We start from the raw sequence: 12,834 nt of genomic DNA on the forward strand, positions 1-12,834 counted from the left end.
GAAAATAGACCCTTGGAGACACAGGTTTAAAAAGAAAAATGTCTTGGGACTCATGAGCTCTTCAGTTTACAGTCACTAACATACTTTTTTCAAAAATAAGGACAGAGTTTACATTTTTTGTGGTTTTCATAAAGTTTTTAACCACTTCAGTTATATTTCAAGACCTCGAAATGGATTCTTTTACAAATTTGAAAAGTTGATAATGCCTCTAGTTTATTCACTGCCTGAGCAGGTAGACTTTAGATTTGGGTATGTAATTGCAGGCAGAAAATGGAAAAAAGGCCTGGATAGTTATATTAAGTTGGTAGGTGAATTGGATCCTCAAAAGTGTCCCTGGGTGGTGTGTGTGAATGTGTGAAAGTGTGTTTCCCTGTGATGGCCTGGCACCTCACCCAGACACACACACACACTAGGCGCAGTGTAAGTCACTCTAGATAATATGGTCTTATTTTTGATTCTAATATGGTTTTTTTTGATGCATTTTTTTATTCAACATTTAAAAAAAAAAAACTGTTCAGCATGCTGTGGAAAAACAAAACACAAGGAATGTGTCTTAATACCTAGTGAGCTTCCTTGTTCTCTATAGCTTACATCAAAAGATTTGTCAGTAGACAATTTTATTTTAAGAATTTTATCCTAGATCAGGCCTTAGGCTTGATCCAACAAGAATTATATAATGCCCACGAAGACAAGAGACTCTATAAACAATGTATATTTATTTAACACTTCAACTATATACATGTTATCTGAAAAAAGCCTACCAAAATTAACCAACTTTTGCTTACTGTATTAAAAGGCATGCTCACAACCTGTTTATCTAAAACTGCAACAAAACACAACATACATACATATTAATGTAGGTAAATAATATTAGTGAACAAAGTTCTTCTGTTCTTGTAACAGTCACAGCTAGAGTGGCCCGTTCTCCAGAGAGCTCTCTGAATGTAAGTGTTCTTGGAATATATCTGCTGTTCACCTCATTAGGGGCCTGTTTTACAGCAACTTTATCCTGATTATTGCCAGGGGAAAATGTTTCAAAAAAAGATTTTATAATTATCTACTGCTGTCACCTTAGGCCTTCTTCATTTTTCCAGCTACTTGATGAAGAGATTTATTTTAAAGATAACCTATCACCACTCATAAAGATGTGCCTAGTGCAGATAAGCCAGAGCCTTTAAAGTGTGCCGCAGTTGCTTCTTCCAAGCAGTAGAACTAATAGTCCCTAAAAAAAATTAGCACACACTGTCTTGTACACAAACACCTTGCAGAATCGCTGCTGAAAAGTTTTTTCCGGTTGAACAAGATTATTTGGAACAGCCACAGATGGTAACCATGCTCAGTTTTAAACATCAGCTGAGAGGGTGTAAATGCACTACAACGCGCTCAACTTTTGTTCATATTCAGCTTCTTATCACTGGTAAAGACGCGGCTTTCCTCTCAATCATTCCCGCAGCTTCACAGTGCTTTAAACAGTGAGGATGCTGAGCGTCCACAGAGTTCAATAGCGAAGCAGCGAAGTACAGCAAAACGAGTCATTGGATAAATGCTGGGCTTTGTCCCGCCCATCGGATGCTCAGCGTCTCTGGGAGTCTATGGGGCAGTGGGCTGGCCTCGGCTGGCCCGGACGCTCAGCTTCTGCATGATGATTGGATGATCTGTCCGAGGCTGAATCCATTTTTGATTGACAGCGAAATGAGCGAATCTGCGATCCTTTGGTGTAAAGATCCGTGGGAGCATTACATTTTCATTCTGTTCCGAGTTGAACCAGACTTTCTTAATCCTCTTAGCGGCATTTTCTTTGTTAAAAACGACTAGCAGCAAATCGAGCTTCTATTTCTGGTGTGTTTTTTTTTGTAGCTGCTTGTGTTTGGAGACTGACTTCTATCACTCTTTCTGACTTCTATCGCAGTTTCTGTCCAGCGGGTGCTGCTGAGCCCCTCCACCGTCACAAAGCACTCACAGGGGGACACACTTCACATGGGCCAAGGCCGTTTAAGCAGCCTAGCTCTGCTGGCCATTGAGAGGACACTAGTCAAGTCCCTGGAAAAGACGCCTTGTTGGTACGACAGGGTCACAGATCATTTTCTTGAAAAGGAACGGAGGGTAGAATTTACGTATAAATAAACCGACACATTTTATGATGTAGGCCGAAATTGAGCTTCCCCTCCTTGAAAGACCAGCATCCGCCACTGCTGTGGTGGTACTCTCAAGGGTATACATTCAGTACCTTTAGTTAGGGAAAATAATTGTACTTATACTATTATAAATGTAGAATATAAAATTGTTGATTTCATGGTCCATTTCATCTCCAGGAGCTATGTTATGATCTTTTATTTTACATAAATATGCCCCTCTCCTTCTGAAGATAGAATGTAATGTATCTTTCGGGAACACGGCTGGACTTTAACACCACTGATGTACCTTTAAAGGTACATTTACACTGTTTGTACTGTTAGTGACAACAATGTACGTCTACTGTACTTTTTTTCTGAGGATATAGTAATAGAGCACTATCCAATAGCTTTAAATGCTTCACTTGATTCTATAGTTAAACTGCCCAATGCCTAATGTCAGCTAGGGAAGCGTACTTCCCTAGCTGCCAGCATTGGGCCGGCACATCGGTTATTAATATTCGAGAGCGATGATGTTTATGACACTGAACAAGGAATCCAAAACTTGGGGCTTGACCTCACTAACAGTTTTCTGACAGAATACAATCAGCCCATGTGCAAGAAAATGTTTGTAGCTTATGCATGTCAATAACTCTTTAGTCCATCCTGAGGTTCAGCATTATCAAACAACCTACCATTTATGTATTTAATTACCCCAGGACCCTCCCCCACTTACCTGCCTGATCCGTCACTGCTCCTTTTCACTTAGAATGTGATCCCGAGTAGCAGTGTCTATAGTAAGAAGAGCAGAGGTTTGCAAAAAATACTTTGCAATTCATGTTGTCATTTTTGTAGATATATGGCTCACAGTGTACTTTCCCTGCAGTGTTTATTCTGTGAGGAAATTGGATCGAACAGACCATCTTGCTGCCCCCTGCATTTCTATGGCTGTAAAATTGAGGTTTTGCAGATTGTGCACCCTGACAAAGACAGAAACCATGCATTCCCAATCATTTTTCATGCTGTTGCTGGCACCAAAAAATAGTGCAACAGTTGGGGTGTATTATGTGCTTTGATTTTGGAAGCATGGGCATTTAAAGTGTCTTATATTGACCCATTCAGGTATTTCAGACCTGAAATACCTTATTGGGCTGTGCTTATACAAAAATATAAGGAGAACCAGATCAAGATTAATATCTTACACAAATACAAATCATTTCATAGATTTAATTGCATAATGAAATAAAAACCCTAGAGATTCAACACTGAGAATTATCCAAACCCCAAATGATTTCTTGTCTGTGATGGTCCTGAACAGGATGAAAGTGGGCAAACGAAGTATACGGAGGAGCAGATGGACTAAAGTCTGTAATTGTAGAACTCCAAAGTACTCTTGTATGGTCTTTTCCCCAGAATGTTTTTTCTTTCTCTTTATTTTCAGTGTGAGATTACTCTAATCAACCAAAAGGTGAATTTCTTACAACCTAATTTGCACACTTTGTAGACCATCTATTGTGGACACAGCCTGTTGATTACGCATGTACAACCCAAATTCCAATGAAGTTAAGACGTTGTGTAAAACATAAATAAAAACAGAATATGATGATTTGCAAATCCTTTTCAACCTATATTCAATTGAATACACTACAAAGACAAGACATTTAATGTTCAAACAGAAAAACTATTGTTTTTTTGCAAATATTCACTCATTTTGAATTTGAGGCCTGGAACATGTTCCAAAAAAGTTGGGACAGGGGCAACAAAAGACTGGGAAATTTGAGGAATGCTCAAAAAACACCTAATTGGAACATTCTACAGGTGAACATGTTAATTGGAAACAGGTAAGTGTCATGATTGGATATAAAGGGAGCACCTCTGAAGGGCTCAAGTTCACAACTAAGGATGGTTCACCAGGTTCACCACTTTGTGAACAACTGCGTGAGCAAAACATCCAACAGTTTAAGAACAACATTTCTCAATGTACAATTGCAAGGAATCTATATTGTTGTATATTCTCTATATTGTTGTGATTACATGTTTATCTTACATTGTTTCTGTTATTTTTACAAACAAATCACAGTAAACTGCATTTGATTTTTATTTCTTTTTATCAATTGACAGCATTAATGATTATATATTATTGATTTGCTTATCTACATTGTCAATATTTGATATTTTATGCATTTGTTGTATAGAATTTCTGAGCCTCTGCATGTTTATGTTAATGCAGTAAACACTTATTACAAAAGTTTTTTTAAGACAAAAAAAACTGAAGTTTATGGAAATCAAGATGTTGTGAAATAGAAAAAGAGTGTTAATGGGTAATTTCTCCTTATTAATCATTATGGATATCAAGACTGATGCTGGATGATTAAATCTGGTACTATTAATGCCTAATTAATGTCCAACTGATTGTAAATGCATTGAAATTGGCTTTCTCACTCCAAAGAAAATGCAGCCCATTTTTCTCATTTTGTCTAGCTTGCACATTCACCTCTTCAGAGCTCGTTCAGCCTTGTGTAAAGCTCACATTTCAATGCACTGTTAACATGTCCTCACCATCCTACATGTGCTTAATTATTAATTTGCATTTGGTGGAGAGCGTGTTAGTATATGGAGGCAGTGAGAAATAAAGCAGTTAAGAATATAGGAGAGCGTCTAGACAGGTGAAATGAGTGTGTAGGATCATGGATAGCTGAAGGTTTACGATAGGGTGGTCCAGCGGACAGGGTATATTAAGTACGTGCGTGAAGCATCTCGGCTCACTGTTGACAAGAATGATAGCTTTCATTTGCATGCTAAAGCCACAGCTGTCCTCTCAAGATGGATGTTGGGTCCCCCTATCATCCCTCACTTCTGCACCTACAATAGAGAAGCCAAATTAAGCAGAGCCAAAAGAAGAAGAAAAAATTCACAATGTATGAAATTCCTGCATATTGCCCTTGAACTGAAGGTTACCAAAACGCTTTTGGTCACTTAGATCTTAGGGCAGCTTCCTTCCACGAGAATTCTCCAGGAGATCATGTGCCTCTCATAGATGTCACTTCAACCAGTTGGGAAAGCAGTTCCCCATTTTCCTTATTAATAAAGTCCTGCACTTTTTCTTATGTGTATTTTAATGTGAGTTTGTAGAGACGTTGCAAATAACTGCCACATTTTTCATGTGTCTACTGGTTAATTTATGACCAGTATGGATAGTGAGATGAAGCTTCATGATGCTTTGAAGCTTTTGCAGCCAAATGTGTTGCAAAAAAGATTATTTAATTTTCTTTTGTAACCATGTTTAAAATTTTAAATGTGTGTGCTGCAGTAGAAAAGTGATGTTTAAATGGGCTATAAATGGCAATTTTATATTATTTCTGTATATAATACAATACTGACCTGATGTGATTGGGCAAAGGACACTACTCCATTTTTTTTTTTATTTTTTTTTTTTTATTGTGTACTCCATTTAACATGAAGGTATTGGGGAATTAATTATTTTTACTGAGAAAGTGTTGTTTAAACAGTGGAGGTAGCTTCTCTGCATTAGAAACATGGATTCACATGGCACAGAGGGAGCTGGTGTACAGAGAAATTTATGAGACAGTGGAAATGGATATAAATATTTTGTTGTTACAACATTTTTTGTGGCACACACTGATATCAGCCATTTTATTGCATTATTTGCATTTTGGTCAAGGAAAAATCCAAGGCTTTTAAATCGTGGATCTAACAGGGTTGCTAGTGTCATAATTCTTATACACTGAAGATGGAATATGTTTTCTCTGAGCTGTCTGGACAGTATTTTTCCCAGTCAGTTTGCCATTGAAGTTGTTTCTATTGCCATTTTTAGAACACGCAACCATTTGGAGCGGTATCACCTTTTTTTTATCTCAGAGAATATTTAAAGGTGGACAACACACCAAGACACTTGCCAATGATGATATAGGCTTATTCATCAGCACTTAGAGGGGCTTCAGTTTTTAACGAGGCCATGGTCGCTCCCACGGGTTCTCATAGATCAAACACTCATTGAAGCATTTGATAGGTGCAGTTCCAGCATGTCCCCACTTCCTCCACTTCCAAATTAATTTATGTTTTATCTATCCATCTATTTGTTGTTGGACCACACCAAGCCCCCTAAACAAATAAACAAATGTCCTTCCTACCTGAAGGAAATACATCATGCTTTTAAAGAGCTGAAAGTGTATATGTGTAGAAATGCATGTGATTCTGTGTCACTGGGTGAATGTGTGTGTGGCTGGAATGTTTGAAATCTTTTGAGAAACGTTAAAAGAGTGAGTAGTGCGAGGGAGAAAGGAGTGAATAATTAAGTCTTATTAAATGAATGGGGAAATCCTTGATCCTGCCAATTTTCCTTACCTTAAAATTTTAAGACTAAGATTAAGAGTGCATCATTTCACAAATGAATGAGGTAATATGTGAGTGATATGATATGCGCCGTGAAAGATTTGAAATGTCTTATAAACATATTCATTCTATATTAAGGAAGGAAAGAAAAAAAATTGCTTAGTTTTAAATTTCTAATGATATATTTTGTGTATATGTGGAAAGGGATTTTTTAAAAGCATTTTCTAGGTTCCATCTGTGTTCATATGAAAAACATTCTCTAACTTTATAATGACTCATTTTCTTGCTGTTTTCTTCAAATTGACTCAAAATTTATGCTGCCTGCATGTGCCAGTCTGAAGATCCTATTTACCAATTCTGAAGTCTGAATTACGAGCATGTCACGCTCCAGTGCTTTGTTGTCAGAGCGACATGAAAAATGCAGCTGTACACACCATAAACATCACATCCACAACATCAGCTAATGTAACGTTTATAACTTGCAATGTTCTAGCAATCAGTTTGGTATGAACAGAATGATAAAAGCATTTTTCTATGTAAAATTAAATGCACAAAAATTACAAATTAGCATAATGTGCACCAATAACCATCAACAGGACCAAATCTGAGAAAAATAAACAATTATGTACCATTCCAACTTCTTCTCTGCCTTGATAAAAAGTTGAAGGTCACAGCATCTCTGGATTTCTGGTATCCAAATTGTCTCAGAATATCATACTAAAAATTATGATTTCTTGTGCAACTTCCAAGTCAAGAACATGTATTTACCACAATTCTGATAGTATACATGAAATTGCCACCAAAACCAAATCTATTCCTAAACCGATCCTTATACAAGGCTTCAAATCATCATCAGTGACCTCATTTCAGTGCCCAACCTTCTCTAAAAATATTTGCATAGTTCTCTCACTCACAAACTATTCTTTTTTTAAATATGTTAAGCTTTTATTGTCTAGTTCAGGGATGTGCATTCCAATAATGTTTTATGTTCAAGTGAGTGGTTCACTGGTTAACCGATAGGAGATCCTAAAGTCCAAAACCTACAACAATGAAATCTGCAAATCTACTTTCCTCCAGCAAGGGTGGAGGACATGTTTTATTAAAATGTGTTGTTTTGGAAGCCCAACAGGGGCTCACTGTGGAGTAGTGTTCCTCCTGTGCAGTGTAGTTCTTCCAAAAAGCGCAACTGCAAAACAAAATTCTACCCTTTTCTTAATGGTCTTAAATACTTCTGCATTGCTAATTAGTTCTTTAAAAAAAGAAGTGTACAGAGTTGAGGGGCAGAATATCTCACTGCAGTTGTGATAGGATTTCAGAGAAAGGCAATAACATTCTTATGGTCTGGAAATAAACATTGTCATTGACATATAGCTTTCCTTTCTCAAGCTGGATTAAGCTGGTGTGTCGGACGACTAAGTTTTCAGTGACTTAACATAGAGCACATCAAACTGTTCTAAGCTGGTTTTATGCCGTTGCTTTCTGAGTTAAAGTGCTGACAGATGTGATTTCTCTTTTTTAACACCATATTTTCTAATTGATTTCACAAGATCCAGCGGAAATGGATATTCAAATAGTGATTCAGTATTCAAATACTGACACATAGATATCAGTGTTATCACAGTGTTAGTTCAGTATGGTCATCAAAAATGAATATGAATCTATTTTTTGTGACGTTCTTTCTCTAGTACTCATATATTCTTGTTCTTTTTTTCAGCACTTCTCACAGCCAGACCCCCAAAAGTTCTATTCCCCACAGAGGGACAGACCAGTATTATAGATGTCCAACTGGGTAAGTATTCCCAATGGGGAAAACGAGGAAAAAAAGAGAAATGTACAGAATGCTGAATGCACACACAACAACAAGACTGCTTTTTCATATTATTTTAAGCTTGTTATCCTTTCAGCTTAGTTCAAACCTTATAGCTTTGAAGGCACAGCTCAGTCTCAGCTCAATTTGTTGGTGTCAAGATTGCTGTGACACCGCGACCCTGAAATGTATTAGCGGAAAAGAAGATGAATGAATGAATGAATCAATGAAATATTGCTGTGACTCGTCACAGTTAATTGTTTTTGTATTATTGGCCTATTTTCTATTAGGCCTGGGCATTAAAATGATAGCAGTATGTATTGTGATAGACAGTTCCACTTAAATGCGTTAAATGCCAACCAGCAGGAATTCACTTAATTCATACGTGAATAATCCTCATGCATGCTCCCTCCCTGGCTCTTAAACTGTCTATTTTATCCCTTCATAATGTATCATGCTACGAGTGACGCGCATGTAACATTCTGTTGCTTGTCAGTTTGGCAGTTTTTATTAGAACATGAAATATCACAGTTTGTTTGTCAGCAGTGGAGTTATCTGTCTGTAGTTTTAGCCTAGAAGCTAATTTAGTGGTTATTAAACTATTAAAAAATGATGATAATAAATCTGATAATTCATACAGACAACTAGTGCTACACACAAAGAATATCATTACAGTGTATGCAACTGACAAATGTGAACACAGTGGGGTGATTATGAGTTCACTTTGAGTAGTCAAAGGGTTAACTAGCTAATTAAAACATAAACACGAACATAAATATGATTATACATTCTCCACCTTTAACATGATATCTATTTGTGACAGGTAGCTTTAACATGATATATATTTTTGTGTGTATATATATATATATATATATATATATATATATATATATATATATATATATATACACAGAGTTTGTGGGTGTGTCTAACAGAGCACTCCCAGTAAACATTTACCCGTTAATTCAACGTTGAAATAACGTAATGACTGCCATCTAATCAACGTTCTCTTAAGGTTGAAAATGAAAGTTGAAAAGACGTCCAAACACAGACATTGAAAAGACGACTATTAGACGTATTTTGGACGTCCACTGATGTTATCGATTGGTCACCACTTAATTAACTTATTAAGATGTAATTTGGACGTCCATTGACGTTTAAAATATGTCCTTGACGGACAGACTACTTTAAGACCTATTTTGAACGTCCAGGGACGTTCCTTGTTTACTGGGTGCTAACCAACAGCACTGCTGTCTGATCTACTTGTACCAAGGCAACACACATTTACACTCCACCACCAGGTCAGTGTCACTGAAGTGCTAAGAATGATCCACCATTTAAGAATTTAAGAATGATCCACCATTTAAGAACAGGGTAAAAGGGGAGTTATAATATACAGGGCAAGAAATGGACTATAGTCCATAATTATAAAACTAAAAAGTGCTCCTGTATGGTCAGTGGAGCTGCAAGAATGGTGTAGAAACAAGGAGGAAACAAATGTGTGTGTGTGTGTGTATGTATGTATGTATAGTCAATGTAAGGTAGAGTATTTGATATATAATATATTGTCGCTTTCCAATTAAAAATCTGTATCCCCATTGTTGGGGATTTTGAGTTTTCTACATTATTTGAACACAGCAGATGTCTTTCACATTGTGGTAAAATGTCATCCTGAACAGACCATTAGAAATGCTCCAAAATTGCTTGGAATAATATCTTTTTACATTGACTTCCACTGAAAGTTAAAAAGTTCTTTTTTCCTTCTCCTGTAAAGCTGTTTTGGGAGATACATGTTTTAATTGGACAGCGACAATATTTATATACTTCAGTTTTAAGGTTTATTCATTATTGAGAGATATATTCATTTGTGTGCACATAGCTTGTATAATGAGTTGCTCTGGAGCAGTCACACCTGATTGTAAGATCACCATTCTCAATGTCATCACTTGCTAAAATGCCCTTTGCATTAAAAAAAACTATTTGTTTAAATGTTTGAAACTTCGGCTATGTAGTGCACATATAAAATGTGTTATCATTAAAATTATATTATTTATTCAGTACATATAAATATATAAGTGATAGCAGACCTTTCTGTTGGGTTATATTATGTTTACATTTTCTTTCATACAAGTAGGTTAGAAGAATGGGGTAAGATTTAACAAACTTAGTTGCCAACTTTGCCTGTGGATGAACTTGAAATAAAAAATGTATCTGGCAGCTAATTAGATGTGTTAGACATACGTCAAATAAGAAGAAACAAACCACAGGATTCCCAAAGTACTAATTTCCATATTTAATTATGAGCCAGTTCTTACCTGGGGAATGTTATTAGCTGCCTCGCTACTCTTTTAGATAGAGTATCCAACCTTGAATACAATTACATACATTTATATTTATGCCATGTTACAGAAGCATTTGTCCACAACTTATCATTTTAATCATGTTAGAGATGGGTGAATGCTATGTTAGAAGTCTTGCTTGAAGTGAGATTTTAACCATTATCAGTTATGCGTTGTGCAGCAGTGCTATCCACTTTGCTGCAGCCAACATACTGTTATTGCTCACCAATATGAGGAGGCAGTGTGGAAAACATTGGAACATTATTCTTTACATTTTGTCCACCTGGTGTGTGTGAGGCATTGTAGATGTAACTACAGGCCACATTCACAGACCTTATTTTAGTTAAAATGATTTCAACACCACACAAAGACACACACACACACACACACAGTTTGCTCATTCAATAAAATAAATATATTTGTCCTCTCTTTCCTAATCCCTTTTTCTTTTCAATAAAACCCTACAAGCCTTTCAGGATGCAAACACTCTTTAAATCTTACTCCTTACTCTGAGCAGTTGACAATAACAAAACAGCTTGGAGAAATGCATATTTAAGCTGTCGGGCTGTGGTAAATTATAGGCCATTATTCCACATGCATCAACATGGAGACTAGGCTGAGACAGCCGAAGAGATGGAGGTTCGGAGCCCCTGCAGAGGGCGAGAGATGTCTACTCCCTCTTACTGCATTATTTAAATAAATCACTCCATCTAATAGCTGCCTGTGAAATGAGTCTTTGAGGACTAGAAATCTAGTGTTTCCTCACATCAATTCTTTTTATAAGTGTTGTGCCATTATTACATCAACCAGATGCATCGTGCTTCCATATTGACAAGTGAGGTCATTGTAGTGATTGCTAGTGTGTGGTCATATTTTTCACTACGGTGGGGAGAGCCACAAGAAGTTCAATTTTATGTTTTAATTAGTGCTGTCAATCGATTAAAATGTTAAACAATTCATCGCACAATTTTCTGAAATTAATTGTGATTAATCACATCATCCCTTCATAAGACTGAAGCTTTTAATAATGTATATGTATTTAAATGTAGATTTAAAGAATCAATGTAAGATCAACACAATGGAATTATATTTATATTATGTCTATGAATTTAAAAATAAAACTAAAATGCTGCTACGTCCTTGTATTTTTAGGAGGAAGATAAATATATAGTGTGATATGCATGAATACTTTAATATACTGATTCAGCATCCTTTTTTTGTGATTTTTCAATTAGAATCTCTTAATTTTCTCAAGGCTCAAACATGGAAACAAGCTGTGTTTGTGTGTTGGAGGGGAGGGCGGGGGTGGAGTGTTGTGTGGAGAGTGGGGAAGGATAAGAGAAAGAGAGAGCCTACATTTCAGGATGAATAAAAAATAACCTACCTGCTGAACTTGATATTGTGTTTAGATTACGCGATAAAACCACTAAAACATCACTACACTTGGTGAAAAAGTGAATGTTGGGGAGGTGGATGTTGTAGCCAAATTTGGTAAAACCATTAACTAGCATTAAAGAGTTAACACGTTAAATTCCCATATATGTTAACATGCATTAAAGCCTAAATCACTAGCTTTAAATATTTGTCATACACTTGTTATTATTATAGATTTTTATTTATTTATATTTTATTATTATATATATTATATTATTATTTTACAGCAAAGTGCCAAAAGTCATGGGATAGCAGTATATAAATTGATTATAAAGTCAATCATTAGTACATGACCACTGTAATATATCTGTGGTTTAATGCCATCAAATCCTGACAGAAATGTTCTTATATCTAATATCTACATTTTTCACAGTGCACCCCCCCTCCCCTTGCCCCCTTGCCCCCCACACACACACCTCTCCCCCTCTCAGTGCGAAAACACATCCATGTGCATTTGTTTATATGACTAAAATAAGCGTTTTCACACATTATAATTCTGATCTTTTTATAACAACCAGGTAAAAACACTGTTGGTCATTTTAAACCTCCATATACAGTATTTGAAAAGTAGACACGTTCAGGTTTCTGGGGATATGTTTATTATGCTTCTAGGACAAAAGCTCACTGAGTTGTGTAAGTGTGCATGTTTTAGATTTTTCTGTTTCTGGAGCGCCAACTCCAGAGGGTTAATATATGCTTCTAAGGATTATAATATTCTTCATCATCAGATATGACAACGGAAGGTCATTAAGAGGTGCAACACCCAAACTATTGATCATGCCCAACATAC

At 36.3% G+C, this 12,834-nt stretch overlaps 1 protein-coding gene across 2 annotated transcripts in view; it reads left to right on the forward strand.

The window, feature by feature from the left end:
* il1rapl2 (interleukin 1 receptor accessory protein-like 2) overlaps positions 1-12,834 on the forward strand; it is a 414,378-nt gene that overhangs the window by 325,227 nt on the left and 76,317 nt on the right. For both annotated transcript variants that reach the window (XM_066649030.1, XM_066649031.1), the window contains one exon: positions 8,179-8,253. In XM_066649030.1, the coding sequence (XP_066505127.1) occupies positions 8,179-8,253 (75 nt within the window). The remainder of the gene's footprint in view (positions 1-8,178; positions 8,254-12,834) is intronic.

The sequence above is a fragment of the Hoplias malabaricus genome, chromosome 17 (genome assembly GCF_029633855.1).
Source record: "Hoplias malabaricus isolate fHopMal1 chromosome 17, fHopMal1.hap1, whole genome shotgun sequence".
Lineage (NCBI taxonomy): Eukaryota > Metazoa > Chordata > Actinopteri > Characiformes > Erythrinidae > Hoplias > Hoplias malabaricus.